This window comes from Artemia franciscana, chromosome 9, assembly GCF_032884065.1.
Source record: "Artemia franciscana chromosome 9, ASM3288406v1, whole genome shotgun sequence".
Lineage (NCBI taxonomy): Eukaryota > Metazoa > Arthropoda > Branchiopoda > Anostraca > Artemiidae > Artemia > Artemia franciscana.
This window is the reverse complement of record NC_088871.1, coordinates 8,896,339-8,913,278: the sequence shown is the minus strand read 5'-3', so window position 1 is coordinate 8,913,278 and position 16,940 is coordinate 8,896,339. Positions and strand designations below refer to the sequence as shown.

At 33.4% G+C, this 16,940-nt stretch overlaps 1 protein-coding gene across 3 annotated transcripts in view; it reads left to right on the top strand.

Annotated features, from left to right (window-relative positions):
• Positions 1 to 16,940, top strand: part of LOC136030961 (rho GTPase-activating protein 18-like) — a 155,355-nt gene that overhangs the window by 85,899 nt on the left and 52,516 nt on the right. For all 3 annotated transcript variants that reach the window (XM_065710105.1, XM_065710106.1, XM_065710104.1), the window contains exon 8: positions 7,165 to 7,333. In XM_065710105.1, coding sequence (XP_065566177.1) covers positions 7,165 to 7,333 — 169 coding nt within the window. The remainder of the gene's footprint in view (positions 1 to 7,164; positions 7,334 to 16,940) is intronic.

The following is a 16,940-nucleotide window of genomic DNA, read 5'->3' as shown; positions in this document are numbered from 1 at the left end:
CTCAGACAATATGAGACAATATCAGACAATAATTTCTCAGACAATATGACAATTTCCATCAATGAAATAAAAATATAGACGTAAATAAGTACCGGATAAAAATCCTGATTTAGACAGTGAAAAATAAAATAAGAAATGCCCAATTATTTTAGTGACTTTACAGTGATAACATTCCAAGAAAATCTAGGGGGGAGGGAATTTTTTCGAAGATGCAAAGAAAGAATATTTCCAAATCTAAGAAGGGACCTTTTTATTTTTGTTCAGTTTTTTTTTTTTAGCAAAGATAAAACAAAGTTTTTTTCCAGCACACTAAGGGCCCCCCCATTATTAATGTCACTGAGCGTTTAATAACGGATAAAAGCAAACTAAAACAGCTAGAAAGATATAAGAAAGTTGAGACGAAGAAATTGCCAAAGAATAGGCATGTGTTATTCGGGTTTCAGGGTTTGATTGTCTTCCCCGAAATTTATCATTTAATTTATCATTTTATCACATAATTTATGAATTATGTAACTACTATAAATTTCCATATATGTTGGAAAAAATTGCACATCCTCTTAAATGTTGCCATTCAAATTACTTATAAAATTGCCAAAAAAAATCTCTTTCAACTTTATTCGTGAGCAATTTTGCCTTTAACCTTCTTTTTCTTATAAAAAGTTGTCCTTGTTGTTTTAAACGATTTTATTTATCTTATCTATAAAGCCGATTTGTGCCACTTTTGCCGAACAAATAACTGCAAAAATAATTTCCATGCTCTAACGATGTTCCATTTCCTCTCTTCTAGCTAGTACAGAAATTTGCTGCAGTAAAAGTTAATATTCCGAGTCCGAAGAGCCTTAGATTGAATATAAAACAAATCAAGTAATCAAGGCCGTATTCAGGATTTTTTTTTCGGATGGGGTTATACTATTTGTTTTTTTGGGGGGAGGGCTACACAAAAAAACACTCAAAACGCATAAAACATTCGTCTATATTCACTTTTGTTGCGTTTTTACGAGTCAGGAAAAAAACTGGGGGGCGGGGGCTCAAACCCCTAGCCTCTCCCCTGGATACGGCCTTGAACGTAATTAATCCAGCTTGAATTGACAAGAAAAAATGTAAATCGCAAAAAAAAAAACGTGCCTTAACTCTGTATAAGGTGAATTTGTGCACCTCCTTCAACATCACTATAGAGATGATAATTAAGAGCTAAAAACTTTGCTATCGGAGGTTTTTTTTTTAACATTTTGCTTTTTGGCTTGGCGTTTTAAAAATAGCCAAAACTGAAAAAGAAGCTACAAATTTGAAGGGTTTTTTCGGTCAAAATTTTTGAAATCTACATGAAGCCCACAACGTTGATTGATTTATTGCCGGGCTCCTGTGTGCTGACCATGAAAATATCAACATCCACAAGCATGGATGACATGGTTTTCGGACTTCCTTTGAATGAACAATTAGTTGCACTTTCACTAATCTCGTATAAGTCATCGCCAATCAGACAAAAAAAGAAGGAAGGTGAAAAAACCAAATTGTCAGCTAGCCATCTCTCTTTGTCCTAATTTTTCATTGTGTCACTTTTTTGTTTTTAATTTGTATAATGCTCCGATCATATTATAGTCACATTTGTCGATAAAATCAAGATTATGCACGAGCAGAGCACCCATTATGCATACTTTTTCTTATTTTTAGACAAAGGGGGTGGGTGGGTTGTGCTTGGGGTGGCTTCCTTAGGGAGAATGTTCATTGGGAAGGAAAATGGTACTTCCTTGTTAGGTAGAATATACGCGAGAAATTGTACCGCGAACATGAGACATGAAACTTCTTTATACCAGACAGTTAGTGTCGGCTCTGTTCGAAAATATATTGTAGCTGTATTTTATTTAAATGTTAGGTTGGTATTTTGGTTAGGTTAGGCAAGAATGGGTTTGTTTATGTTGCGTATTTAATATATGCTATACTTTACCCCCTAACCCCCTGATGTGCAAATATGTAGCCCAAATTTATTTCTAAACTATTATATTCTTATAAAACTTTGGTATATTTCATTATGATAAACCAAAAACTTCAATTATCGAGTTTTTTCTAGCTAAAAAGGATGTACCAGGAAAATTTACCGGTATGGGGAGGGGGGTAATTTTCCAGGAGAAATGTTACACTGAAGGGATTTGACAAAATTCCTCTCTGGAATTCTTCTTAATTGTCTTACTTTCTCTTTGCCAACTCAATTTTGCATGTCAGATGTTTCGTTTGATGTGGAGACATTCCGTGTGAATTATCCTGGGGCTATATTCAGCGTGTTTGGATTTCCAGAAAAAAAAAATCACGGAAGGGGAGATTTATGGAGTGATCAAGAAAACGATTAGAAATTAAAATATCATTCAAATGGAAGTATTCTAATGAGAATTTTTCAGGCTGAATCTTCCGCAAGAAATTTAGCGGTGGGGGGGGATTTTCAGCATTGATGGAACTGTCTGGAGGGATTTTACGGGGGTATGTGTATCTTACGTGGGAAATAATTTCTACAGAGGAGTTTCCCATGAGGAGGGGGGGAGCAAATATTTCATGATGGGCTAGCTAGATTTACCGGCATTATTTGAAAAACAATCAGAAATTAAATAAAAAAAACATTTTTTTTAACCAAAAGTAAGGAGGAACATTAAGACTGAAAACGATCAGAAATTATTCTATACATGGCGGGGATGTCCCCCTCCTCAATACCTTACTTTCAGCTGAAAAAAATTGCTTTTTATTTAATATCCGACTTGGAACCTTACCCTTAATTCCCCATGCGAACCAGTGTCACTAATTAAAACTGAGATAAAACCATACATTGAAGGTTTAAAAGCAGTGACATCATTTTACGAAATTATGGGAGGCAAAAGGTATTTTCAAAATGTGGGGGGTTCATTTAATTTAGTTTTTTTTTAGTTTTCCAATCAGAATATTAAAAAAGGCATTTTTAGATGAAAACACCCGAAAGAGATACTTTTCAAAAGCTAGGCTAGAAAAAAAAATCTTGGATCGCCACTGTTCAGAAGATATACTCTTTTCATCTTATATTGGCGTCAAAAGTAATTAATAAGCAGGAAACACCGTTAAGCAATTTTGTGTCACCTGGCAAGATGCGCGAATAAATATAATTTGCAGCAATTGTCGTGAATATGTCCTGTCAAAAGTGAATTATTATCAAAATAATTCTTTTTGATCAGCTATTAGATATTGCAGCCTTGAGGTGATTATAAAAGGAGTTTTAATTTCCCGAATAATTACTTTCGAGCACGTATCTTGCATACTAAAATAAGTAGGATTAATCGTGCGCTAAAATGGAATCTCTGAACTCTAAACCTTGCTTGAAAAGGATAAAGCTAGGCACGAATTCAATGTTTCTTTTTTCTAGACAACAAAAAGTAATTTATATAGAGACTAGCATACTGGAAATATGGAAACACTTTAAAAACCCATTGGGTGTCTGGGGGGACCCTAGAGTGGGATTCTACTTAAGAGGACTTTGGGGTAATCCCTCCCCGAGTTCTTGTAAATTCATGACATCCCCCATTTTTCCTATATTTTGACTATTCCGTGCATTATCCATTTTACCGATCCCATTCATCAGCCTTTATCCATTATTTATATCCATACTTATTGTTTATTATTATTTAAATTCATCAGTAACATCCATCATTTATTGTAACATCCATCATTTATTATCTTTGTTTATCCATTTTATCAACCTTTTCGCGGGAAACCGTTCTTTTAAGTTGTTTTTTTCTGGGTAAGGGAAGGGTGACAACAATAAAGTAGCTTCAGTAAAGCAAATCAGTAAATTTAACTCCAAAACATATTGGGAGATAACTTCAGTCTACCATTGGTGCAAATCACGAAAAATAGGGGGGAGGGTAATAATGTTTTCATATTTTCAATGAAGATACATCTAAGCGGTATTCTGTCAAAATTTAGGGGGTGTTTTTCAATTTTGTAAAGAATATACACAAATAATTATATTTCAAAATCTAGAGAGGGAGAGGGGTCATCCCGCCCTCCTCCCAATTTGTCTTTGTAAAGCCTACCTCAAAATTGTCCTACTAAATTTGCACTTAGGTATGAAATATCAAACCCCTCAGCAAAACATGCATAATTAATAACTGAGACACCTCTTTTACATGTTTTGTGGGTATTTTATCTATTAAATATGTACTTGTCTTAAAGATTAGAACATAATCGATTTAATTTTGATCCATATTTTTTTTTGGGGGGGGAGGGGGTCTAGAATTTTCATGACCGTCAATCATTTTTACCTTTTATTTTGTGACAGATTATGAATCATCACTAAAATTATTCTTTTTGATCAGCAGCCTTGAGCTGATTGTAAAATGAGCTTCAACTTCTCAGTAATTACTTTAGAGCATGCACCTTGCATACTAAAATAAGTAAAATTAATCTTTAAATGGTATTTCATAATGTTTAAACTATATTTAAAAGGGCTTGCAGAATCAGTTCAGGCGCGTGTTTTTCGGGGAGCAAAACTTCAAATTATATGGAACCTTGTATATTATTATTATTATTATAATAATAATATATTATTATTATTATATATTATATATTATTATTATTATTATAATATATTATTTTTATTATTATAATAATAATATATTATTATTATTATACATTATTATTATTATAATATATATTATATATTATTATTATATAAGGAAGTCGGAAGAAATCGGAGAAATCGGGAAAGCAACGGGATCTCGAAAGAATGTTCTTGGCGAAAATTATATTTTTTAAATAATCTGTATTTCTGAGACACCTGTTGATTCAGCAAAGTAACCCCAATAATTTTAGAGTTGAGAATAGCGTTGTATTCAGGATTTTTGTTCTGAGGGCTATTTTTATTCAGAACATTGGGGGGGGGGGTATTGAACAAACTTTATAAAGCGGAACAAAAAATTGTTTACATGTATTTTTGTTAGTCTTGCACGATTCAGGAGGGGCTCAAATCAAATAACCTGGATACGGCCCTGACTAAAAATCATCCACTGAGTGAAGTTGACAAACTTAATTCAAGTTGATGTGTGAAGTTGATTCAAGTTCTATGATTCTCCCGAAGAACAGTTTAGACGGGGCTGCAGTTGATCTATTAGGTGATCCTCAAGCATTCAATGATTGAACAAAAATTTCTTCTCATAACCAAAGGTAGCAGCCATTCATATACCAGGTCGTGTATTCCCTCCAAGTCATGCCCCCTTTATTTTTTGGTTTATTTTATAGACAAAGGTTTAAAACAACGAATGAACATTTCTTTCTGTAATGTCGGATTGATACTCAAAGGTTGGATTAAAACAGTGATCATTAGTGTCTTAATTATCTTATTTTTATATTAAATATCAGAACCTTCGAACCTACTGTTGGGTACAGGTACGTAAGTAGTAAGGTCATCAGGCCCGACCCCTTTCCTAAAAAATATAAAATCTTAACAATATTTCCCATTCAAAAACTATCAATATAGTTTGTATATTTCTAGTGTTTTTTCGAAGTTGTGTCCTGCCCTCTACTTCCTCTGCTATGCTGGCCACCTACCTAATTTTTGAATATATTTCAAAATATATCCAAAACCTACCTAATTTGGTGGGGCATATCTCAAGGTTATACCAAGAATATTTTTAGGTTTTAGTAAAAACAAATCCCATTTTAAATGCTCTAAAATATTAATTCCTAACCGGAAATTTTCTTATTCTACGCAACCATTTCTACGCCTCTATGAACGCGGTGCCGTTAATTAAGAGTTGATTATATGTCTTTTTAATAGTCTGCTTCCTTCTTGCAATTTCAATGGCATGATTAAACTACTCGAATGCAGAATAAAAAAAGTGATTATACAAGGTTACTCAAATGTATATTATGTCCATCAACCATTGTCCAGTCATTGCCCTACTGATTCTAATTACTTCAAATTTGATTTTTACGTGATGATTTTATGCTATTTTGAGCGTTTTGTTTAGTAAAAGTTTTGTGTGATAATGGTCTGTCAGATATTTAAACAACATATTTGAATCAAGTATACACTGAATATTTTTTTTTTGGGACCTCAAGATATATCATGATTATTAATATTTCCTTCCATATATGGTGACAAGTAACCTTCGTTAATAGTAACCGAAACTCTAAAAAAAAAAACGAATCTAAATGCACCAGAAAAATCTGCTTTGTATACTGATGACAAAATTATTTACAATTATCAAGTTTGACATTACTACGTAAGAAAAAATGTTTCCTGAACCTATAGAAAGATAAACATCAGAAATGATGTGATAAACATGCCATACTCAGAGCCGTATCGATGATTTTTATTCGAGGGGGGAGGTACCAAAAATAAGCTTTAAAATCGCATCAAACATGTGTTTTTATGCATATTTGCTACGTTTTTACGAGAAAAATATTTCAGGGGATTCAAAATTACAAATCCCCTAACCCACCCCCTGAATACGGCCTTGGTCGTACTCATTGCATAGTCCCATATCGTAACAATTTTTTTTGCTCTCTGGATGAAACAGTGAACAAAATAAAACTTTTAATCTTCATTGTCATTGTACATTCTCACGGCTCCGAAATTATCCTGCATAACTGTTCATGTTTCTAACTTGATTCATTAAGCTCACAAACTCACATTTGAATTTATATGTTTATATCTAGAAAATGTTTGACGAATATTGCCTAGAAAGAAAGTTACTTTTGTGATACTTCAGGCACTATGAAAATTTAAAAAGTAATGCAAGTAAAAAAATTGTATTTGTGAGCTTTTACGGTATTTCAAACCCTTTCCCCGAAAAAAAAACATTTACAAAAACAACTAAAAAATAGAAATTTGATCCAAGTTGCAGTGTTAACCCTGAACTTATAAAAAGTGGGATGAAATAAGTCGTATAATAACCATGCCAAACGATTTGTATTCCTATATTATATCTTTGCATTCTCGGAAAATCTTTAGCTAACAAATCAAAGACAAAAAGAGAAAAATGTAATCTTTTTATAAAATATATTTTCTGAGCCTGTAAAAAACGGGATATATCAAGAATTGCAGTGATAGCCACGTCGTATCGTTAGAATAATCATTTATAGTAACTTTGTTTCTCCGAAGAATAACAAATTAAAAAAAAACACTAAAATTTGACATTTTTTCAGGATGTTTTCCCTGAACCTGTAGAAAGTGGAATAACAAGAATGGAAGATTTATCAGAGGAAGATTTTGAGCGTCTACATCCGTGGGTGTTGCGTGAAGTCACTGCCCTCTTTGAAAGACACGGTTTAAGTTTTACCCGACGAAAACCCTTTAAGAAAAAATCAAACGAGGGTAAGTTTTTCTTTTTTATTTTGACCCTAGCCAATATGGATATTTTATTTTTTATTTATATTTGGTCTAATTACTTGCGATGCAAGCCTGTAAGGACAAATTGCTTCCTTTAAACAATAATTGAACATTTGGTTTGCTCGTTTTCAAGATATCAATTAAAAAAACAGTTTTTTTTTCAACTGAACGTAATGAGCAACATTAAAGCTTAAAACGAACAGAAATTATTAGGTATATGAGAGGAGTTGCCCCCTCCTCAACACCTCGCTCTTCACGCTAAAGGTTTTGGTACTTTTAAAAAGGTTGCTTATTGTTCTAATTAAAAGACCTTTGTGTTTCAGGAATCGTTTTTAAGGAATGTGGTTTTAAAGAAATTAGCTATGATAACAAAAGAAAAGTCGAAACGCAAGTTGACCTAAATTAAATACGAGGATTAAAATTTTCCTCGTAATGTTCGTAAAGAAATTAAGAGTGAGGCGTCCGATCCCTAATACCACTAAAAGCTTAAGCTTTATTTTCATTTTGCTGGAAACATGAGTATTTTGAGCAGGGCCGTATCCAGAAACTTTTTTCGGAGGGGGTGCAATTTTTTGGAAATCAGATCGAAAATTTGTTTTGATTAATTTTTTATAAGTCGGACAACACTTTTTTTTTGGGGGGGGGGAGCAGTTCTATCTGAAGGACAGCTCTGACAAGGAACCGATGGATTATTTCAGCGCTATTTGCCATTATTAAAACTGGTACACAGAATCTTCCCAGATCATACAACCATCAAAACATATAATATATGAGACCACCATGTAACACAATTTATACTTAGAACAAAATTATACTGACGAGAAAAAAACCTTTAAGAAACTATTTTCTTACAAGTCTTACAAGTTTTTGAGATTTCAAGGTAGATACATTTGAGCTAAAAATGACACATTTTTGGATGCTGAGGGGACTCATTTATGGACCAAAAAGTTGGCAGCCCTGAGAATAAGTCCCCGATAGCTTAACCATCTTCATGAATTGCTAAACAATTTCAACAAATTTTATGCATTACAATAAATAGAAAGAAGAAACTAAGACGCGACGTTTTTCTTTGGTGACACAAATTATTTATAAAAGTTGTGTCACTTGTGACGAGAGAAGGGAAGAAGGGGGAGAAGGTGGGAGAACCTTCCTTGTGGGAGAAGGGGGGGGCTTGTAGAGTGGTGGTGCTAAACTAAATATATTTACTCTATTCCGCAAAAAGAAATATTCAAAACATTAGTCACATTTGGCAATAGACATCAAATATTCGAGTAGAATGAAGCATCAATCGTGATCAACGGGTCAAAAGAGGTTCCTCCCGATTTTTACGTAACCACTTGAAGTGTTACCACCCTGAAGAGGCGTTATCCAATCGACCAATCATATCGTTTTAATTTAGTTTCTTCCTTCTGAATCATCTTTATGAACCCCATTCGTTGCAACAACCATCTTATACCATTTTTTGCTTAGGTTGAGATCTATTGTTCCGACATGGGAAACACTGTGAAGGCATAACAATAAAATGAATGTTTTTGGGATATTTTCGGGGAAGGGCAAGTTCTACCAAGAGCTTACTTTTACTATGACTTAAATATGAATATACGAAATGTTCCTATTTTTACATTCAGTACGTACGTCAGATTTATTTTTGAGGGGGAAGGATAATCATTGAAACAAATTTAATTTGATAATATGAACAAGAATTGTTCAGAAATTCGTAAATTTAGGATATTTTTTAGACCTGGACCACCTCTTCGTGCGTCCCTTCATTGGCCACTGTTCCCATCCCTTCCAGATTCCATGGACAATATTGCTTTTAAAGATAATATAAAGACTTATAGAATTACTCAAATCAGATTAATTTCTAGAACTACTAGAAACCAAACAGTACATTTGGTTAGTTGCAGATAACTGAAATGTTGGGAGATACGTGGACAATTGTATCGGTAGATATTTCCATTCTCTTGTTATAAAAAATTAATTATTTCAAACAGCTCATTAAGTATATTTTTATATCTATTAACATGTTTAGTAAAATGATTAAACTTTCAAAACGCAGTCTGAAAGTCTGTGACATAGTTTTAATAAGTTACAAGTCCATAAATAACCAGTAACACAAAGCTCATAATTGTCATATGACTGCATAATTTATGCTATCATATTATTATGCGAATATATAGGACCCACATCATTTGAAGCTTAACACAGCTTGAATGATTATTTTTAGATATTTGAGTCCCATTAATTTACGTTCTGTCAAAAAAACAAATTTGTGATCTCTATGTTACTGGGATACACACACGACAAAACATCGAACTTCAGAGACAAAATAGTTTGTTTCTGAACCTTATTATTTTGTGTAACTATTGATTTAAGATGGGTTCAAATAACACAACTTAATTTATGCAAAGCAGAGGACTTATGGGCTAATATCACTTTCCAGGGTCGTATCCAGGATTTTTTTTTATGGATGGGATTTTACAAAAGTAATTTTACATTTTTTCGGAGGAGGTGGAGGGGGGAGGGCTTACAGAGAAACTTTAAAAAACGTATCAAAAATGTGTTCACATTCATTTTTTTTATATTTTTACGCATCGGACAAACATTTCGGAGGGAGAATCAGACCTCCTAGCCCCCACCCTCCCTTGATACGGCTTTGTCACTTTCTCAAAGCCTTTTACATTTCTATTTTGAGTTTTTATCTTTTTTATTGAGTTTTTGGATTTATTGAGTTTTGGGTTTTTAATTATTTTATTGAGTAATTTAGTGTTTATTTTTAATTTATATTTATTTACTATGAACAGTTACAATAGAATGACATAATAAATAGTACTCTGCCAAAATGGCACAAAAGTTTGAAATTCATATTTCGGTTAAAGGAGAAAATGAGGTTGGTAGATGATTTCACATGGAATAAGGAGTCAAGCAGGGTTGCATTCTATCTATATATATATATATATATATATATATATATCTATATCTATTTGCATTCTATATAAGGTTCCATTATTCTATATTCTATATAAGGTTCCATTTATATGTATTAATTTAATAGACTTTGTCCTAAGAAACACGGTAGATGCTATGGGAGAGCATAGAATCAAATGGGAAAATAAAACTTTCCTATACTTAGATTATGTAGATGATTTGAGTATCCAAGACAAAAATGTTAGCAAATTGAACGTTTTTGGAGGTATTTAGAGTTCACGGTGCAAGAATAGGTTTGAAAATTAATTTTAAGAAGATTAAGTCGCTTAGACTAGGAACAGATGAAGGTGAAGAAGTAATGCTGGGTAAAGAGTAGATCGATCGAGTGAACAAGTTTTCTTATCTGGGTAGCATTATTAGTAAAGATGATGGATGCAGTGAAGATGTTAAAAGTGGAATAGCCCAGACCTAGTGCGTTTTTCACAATTGAGAAAAGTTTTGGAGAACAAGAGAATAAATCTGCGAATCAAGATTAGGGTATTGGAAACTACAGTGATCAGGTATGTTTCTGAAATGTAGGTACTTCGAAGGTGGAGGAGGTTTTGTTAGGTGTTTGTCTAAGGGTTTGTCTACGGATTCTTTTGGGTACCCATTTGACTGACCGTATTTCAAACGGTAGACTGTAGGAAAGTATGGTTCTATCCCTCTCTCTATAGCTATAATGAAAGAAAGGTTGGGATGGCGAGGACATGTCTTACGGATAAAGGGTGACAGATCGCCAATGATTGTCCTTTTCGGTCATCCATTTTGGGCCAACCGAAAAGCATGTCGTCCCGGAATGAGGTGAGAAAAGGTCGTAAGAAATGAAATATGGAACTTTTTGGGACAGTGTAAAAAGGTAAGCCTTTAATAGATCGGGATGGAGGAGGAGGAGCGTGTGCAGCTTTACTGGCCTTAGGTGCTGGGTGGTGCTGTGAAATGTTAGTATATATGCTGTTTTGCTCCTGGGGGACTGAGCCCCTTTAGAATATCTGCCTAAAAATTTCCAGAAATTCTCTACTGACCTACTTAGTTTTTTTGTCAGGTTCATTAGAGGTAATTACCTACGTTCCCACTTATTCTAAATAAAATCAAGCTAGTTTTGTTGAAATGATTTGTATCATCTATTGAACATTTAAAAATTCCTGGGCGTTTCAAACAGTTCGTGGTAACGAACTGTAGTAAGGAGCGACCCGGCTCAATAGTAACCAAAACTCTAAAAAATCGAATTTTGATACCAATAGCTACATCAAAAGAATTGCATTTTAATGCTGGTTTTAAATATATAAGTTTCATCAAGTTTAGTCTTACCCATCAAAAGTTACGAGCCTGAGAAAATTTGCGTTATTTTAGAAAATAGGGGGAAACGCCCCCTAAAAGTCATAGAATCTTAACGAAAATCACACCATCAGATTCAGCGTATCAGAGAACCCTACTGTATAAGTTTCGAGCTCCTATCTACAAAAATGTGGAATTTTGCATTTTTTGCCAGAAGGCAGATCACGGATGCGTGTTTATTTGTTTTTTTGTTTTTTTTTTTTTTTTTTCCCCAGGGGTGATCGTATCGACCCAGTTGTCCTAGAATGTTGCAAGAGGGCTCATTCTAACGGAAATGAAAAGTTCTAGTGCCCTTTTTAAGTGACCAAAAAAATTGGAGGGCACCTAGGCCCCCTCCCACGCTAATTATTTTCCCAAAGTCAACGGATCAAAATTCTGAGATAGCCATTTTATTCAGTGTAGTCAAAAAACCTTATAACTATGTCTTTGGGGACGACTTACTCCCCCACAGTCCCCCTGGGAGGGGCAACAAGTTACAAACTTTGACCTGTGCTTACATATAGTAATGGTTATTGGGAAGTATACAGGCGTTTTCAGGAGGATTTTTTTGGTTTGGGGGAGGGGTTGAGAAGAGGGGGATATGCTGGGGGAACTTTCCTTCGAGAATTTGTAATGGGAGAAGAAAATTTCCATGAAGGGAGAGCAGGATTTACTAGCATTATTTAAAAAAAAAAACAATTAAAAAATAAAAGTGAAAAAGCTTTTTCAGCTGGAAGTAAGGAACAGCAATAAAACTTAAAACAAACAGAAATTATTACCCATATGTGGGGCTCACCTCCTTCTAATACCTCGCTCTTTACGCTAAAGTATTTTCGGTAATTTCAACTACTTATTCTACGGCTTTTGTGATTCAGGGGGTCATTCTTAATGAATTGGGATAAAATTTAAGCTTTAGTGTAAAGAGCGAGGTACTGACGATGGGGCGAATCCCCTCATATATGTAATAAAAACATGAGAATACAAAAGTTCTTTACGTAAGCTAATTTATAAGTTACGTAAATCTTTTACCAATAAAAAGATTCGTAAAAAATTAAAAGTTCTAGTTGCCTTTTTAATTAACCAAAAAATCGGGGGGCAACTAGGCTTCGTCCCCCGCTCTTTTTTTCTCAAAATCATTCGATCAAAATTATGAGAAAGCCATTGAGCCAAAAAAAAAAAATATGCAAATTTCGTTTTGATTATTCCTCTGCGGAGAGCCAAAATCAAAACATGCATTGATTCAAAAACGTTCAGAAATTAAATAAAAAAAACAAGTTTTTTCAACTGAAAGTAAGGAGTGACATCAAAACTTAAAACGCACAGAAATTACTTCGTATATGAAAGAGGCTGCTTCCTCATCAACGCCCCGCTCTTTACGCTAAAGTTTTTTACTGTTTTAGAAAGAAGAATTGAGAGAAAGAGTCAAACTTTAGCGTAAAGAGCGGGGCGTTGATGAGGAAGCAGCCTCTTTCATATACGAAGTAATTTCTGTGCGTTTTAAGTTTTGATGTCACTCCTTACTTTCAGTTGAAAAAACTTGTTTTTTTTTATTTTTGAATAAGGACCAATGATTGTGCAAAAGACATTTGCGTTTTTTTGTAAATATTTTGTATTAGAAGAATTCTTCCTCTTTATCAAGGTACCATTTCTGTCTTTTTATCAGTGGCACAGAAAGAATGAGAGAGAGAGAGAAAAAAAATATAGAAGTTTGAAAAAGAAAAGTAAAAGGAAAGTATATAAAAAAGGCGGAGATAATTTGTGAGCCAGCTTCAGATATATCACTTAGCTTGGACATGTTTTTTTTCGGAGGGGAGGGGGGCAAGGCCGTTTAATTTATTTAGAGAATTGTTTCTGCTCTATTTAATAAAAGCTATTATTTATTTATTATTAGTTAAACATAGCATACATTATTCTATGATGATACTTTCACTATTCTCTTTAGGTCAAACAGGAACAATCCATCAAAATGCTATTGTTTGCAAATTCTGATCTTGATTAAAAAATAGAATCTCTACGTATGAACAGATACATAGGTTATAAACAAGGCGTCCAAAAATTACAGAGGCATAAATCGTGCTCAATGACTATTTGACAAACTTGATGAGCCTATTTAATGTTTTTGTGAACTTATTTTAATTAACGAACTTATTTAAGGTTATATTATACAATTATAATGCTTGTTTCTATCGTTTTCCTAAAATGGTAGGATTTAAAGAAATAAAAATTAAAACTATAATAAATTTTTTTTATCGTTTGAAGTCAGTGACAAAGAGTAAGGGGGATTAAATGAGTACTAATGTTGTGCGGATAAATTACCAGCGCCATCTACTTTTTATTAATTCTTTTTCTGTTTTAGCCTACCATAAACTGCTGTGAACTTCTCTTTTCAGGTACTTAAAAATCTAGGGGGTAAAAAATTAGAATTGCTTTACTAGTAGGCATACCAGCTTAAAGTTATCTAGCCTATTTAGCCTTCTATGACCCTTCTAACCTAGGCCTTGTTTGTGCAGAATCGTGTTTTGGCTTCAAACTATTGTTGAAAAAGATGCTGATTTATTATCCCTTTTGGAGGAATCTCATATTTAAAAGTATTAAGGACTAATTATATAAAAGGTTAATTTAGTAAACTTTAGTTTCAAAATTTCATCTGCTTCGAGCCCATATAGTTACTGTTGATAAGTGAATATGCTATGAATGACCTTCAGCTCTTACAATATAATTGTTTGAATATGTAAAATATGTCTATTGCCATTTTTGTTAAGTCTTCAAATGCAAGATTGGGGAATAGCCAGACTGAAAGTTTTGCATGGTCAAACGCTCCCAAATTTTTATCACTATGCCATTAAAAAATTAAACAGTAATTGGGCCAGTGGTGCGAATTCGCGAATATTTAGGGGGGGGGGCAAGGATTCTGTATCCTTTTTAAATGAAGATACAAAAAAGGTATCATTAAAAATTTAGTGGTGGGGAGGAAGGTATTTTATTTTTCTGACCTCTATGTGCATAAGAAATGTATTTTTCAAAATCTAGGGGGTCAGTCCCTTCTCTATTGGTGGCCCCTGGCCTAGCAGAGAAGATTTGCAGTCTTAGAATTTGTTTGATTTAAAAAGTTGCCCGATCAAGCATATAATTTTGGGGTTTTAATTCAAAATTTGATGGGTGCAGCCTTTGTCCAAACTGTTTTGTCAAAAATCGGTTAAGATTTATATAAAATAAGATATTTAATGGTTTATTGAAGATCTAGTTCACATTTCTAGTATAAAAAAAAGTAAGGAGTAAAAAACTGAAATAATAAACCTATCTGTCTTATTGCTTATATAATTTAGCTTATTATGTAAACCGATTTAAGCAAACCTATTTAATTTAACTTATCCGTCAAATAAACAGTCCTGTGATGCATAGAATTCCCTTCTTATGTAATTAATTGTTAAAGATAGTTTTTTATTGTCAGACTTATTTTGTTCTTTTTTCGCCATAAAATATACATAAAATATAAAATATACATTAAATATGTATAAATCATAGTTTATAATTTGTTAACTACAGTGAAAAAGCCCCCAAAAGACGCTGAACTACTTGACCTGAATTTTACAAGCGAAAAGAAAAACTGAAAAAAAATATTTTCATGTTTTTTTACTGTTACTAAAGATCAGTTTCTTTTTTTTTTTTTCTTTTTTTTTTTGTCGAGAAGGCCTTTTAAAGTATCCAAGATACAGAAAAAAACAACTTTAATATCAGAAGCACCATTTTGCTATTTTTGAGGCTGATTAAAGACCATACATTATGTTTTTGAATTCAAGTAGCGTCTACATATCTTGAGAACAAACCAAGATAGTTGGAAATGAGTTGGATCAGTTGATAAAACTTTCTTAGTTTGAGGAGAGGGCTGTAAATCTGAGTTTGTAAAAAAAAAAATCATATAACGTGTTTTGTATTGCCTTAATCGGGCTGTTAATGGCAATTTGTTGGCCACTGTTGTTTAATGTGGCTCAAATCAAATCATGCCTAAATTGTTTATTCCTGTAAGCAAGTAATTTCAATTAAGAATAAGCAACAATTTTGCATTGCCACTTTTCAAAACCAATCCGAATCAATTCCCTACTGGAAATCAATTAATATAAGTGAATTATTTGCCAAGTAAACGGCCGTTCGAGGCATAGCATACCCTTTTCATGTGATTGATTCTTAAAAGTAGAAAATTGTTGGTTTTCAAACTCACTTTGCTCAGCTAGCTTTTAGTCGTACATAAAATTTGTTATCCCCTGCTTCTTGTTTTGCGTCTATTATATACGTCTATTATATACATTTCATTATTTTTTTTTATCTACTTTTTTATTCCTGGTAGTTGAAAGCTGTTTTTGAATATGAATATTCTTCGATTGAATTATGAATACTCCCAAAACCGCGTATATGAACTAAACCTCTTGGTTCCAAATTTTTGGTAATTCGGGCGTGTTCGGAAGAATTCATTTGGGGAAAATACTGGAAAACTTTAATAAAACTGCAAAACTATAGGGAGATCGCATGGAAATTATCTATAGATATGAAAAATTAAGGACAAGCCACATCATTCTCCCTGGATAAAGGGACCTCTATGTGTCCCCGGGTACATGTCTCAAGCAAGGGGCTCCCTTGCCACATATATATTTAAATATTTGTAGCGTAAGGTAGGTCACAGCATTCTTGGCTCCCCTCCTTCCTTTACAATGACATTCTTACCTGCTTTTACACCTAATATTTGACCTACTCAAATATTATGAGTAAATATTGAGTAATTGACCTACTCAATTTACTCAAATACTACTCATATATCTGAGATTTGACCTCTCGGTTTTGGGGATTTAGAAGGGGTGGCTAGAAGACGCGGCATCTAAATAAAAGCAGCTCTAAATGGGTACCTGGAGAAATCTGGGGAAGGTAAACAGGAAGGGTGTGCGAAAGCACAGTATGGCTGGCCCCCAACCCCCCATTGCACTTCCTGGCTGAAGGGCCAAGAAACGGAGATCAGCACCGCCGGTACGGACTGTAAAGTCTAATGCCGTATCCTTTACCCTTTACCTTTACCATCTAAATAAAAACTTATATTAACCATAAATAGCATCTGTTGCTTAAGTAGTTTTGAATTTGCCAGCCATGTTGCAAATTTTGTAAAGAGTTTTATAACTACAATAGTAATAAAGCTTTCTACAAATTCTAATTTTTAATTCTGATTAAGGATAATTTCTTAATTTTACTTCGAAAATTATGTGAAATATATATTTTTTTCAGTTAATGAAACTTTTACAAGAAAAGGAACCTTAAGAGATGA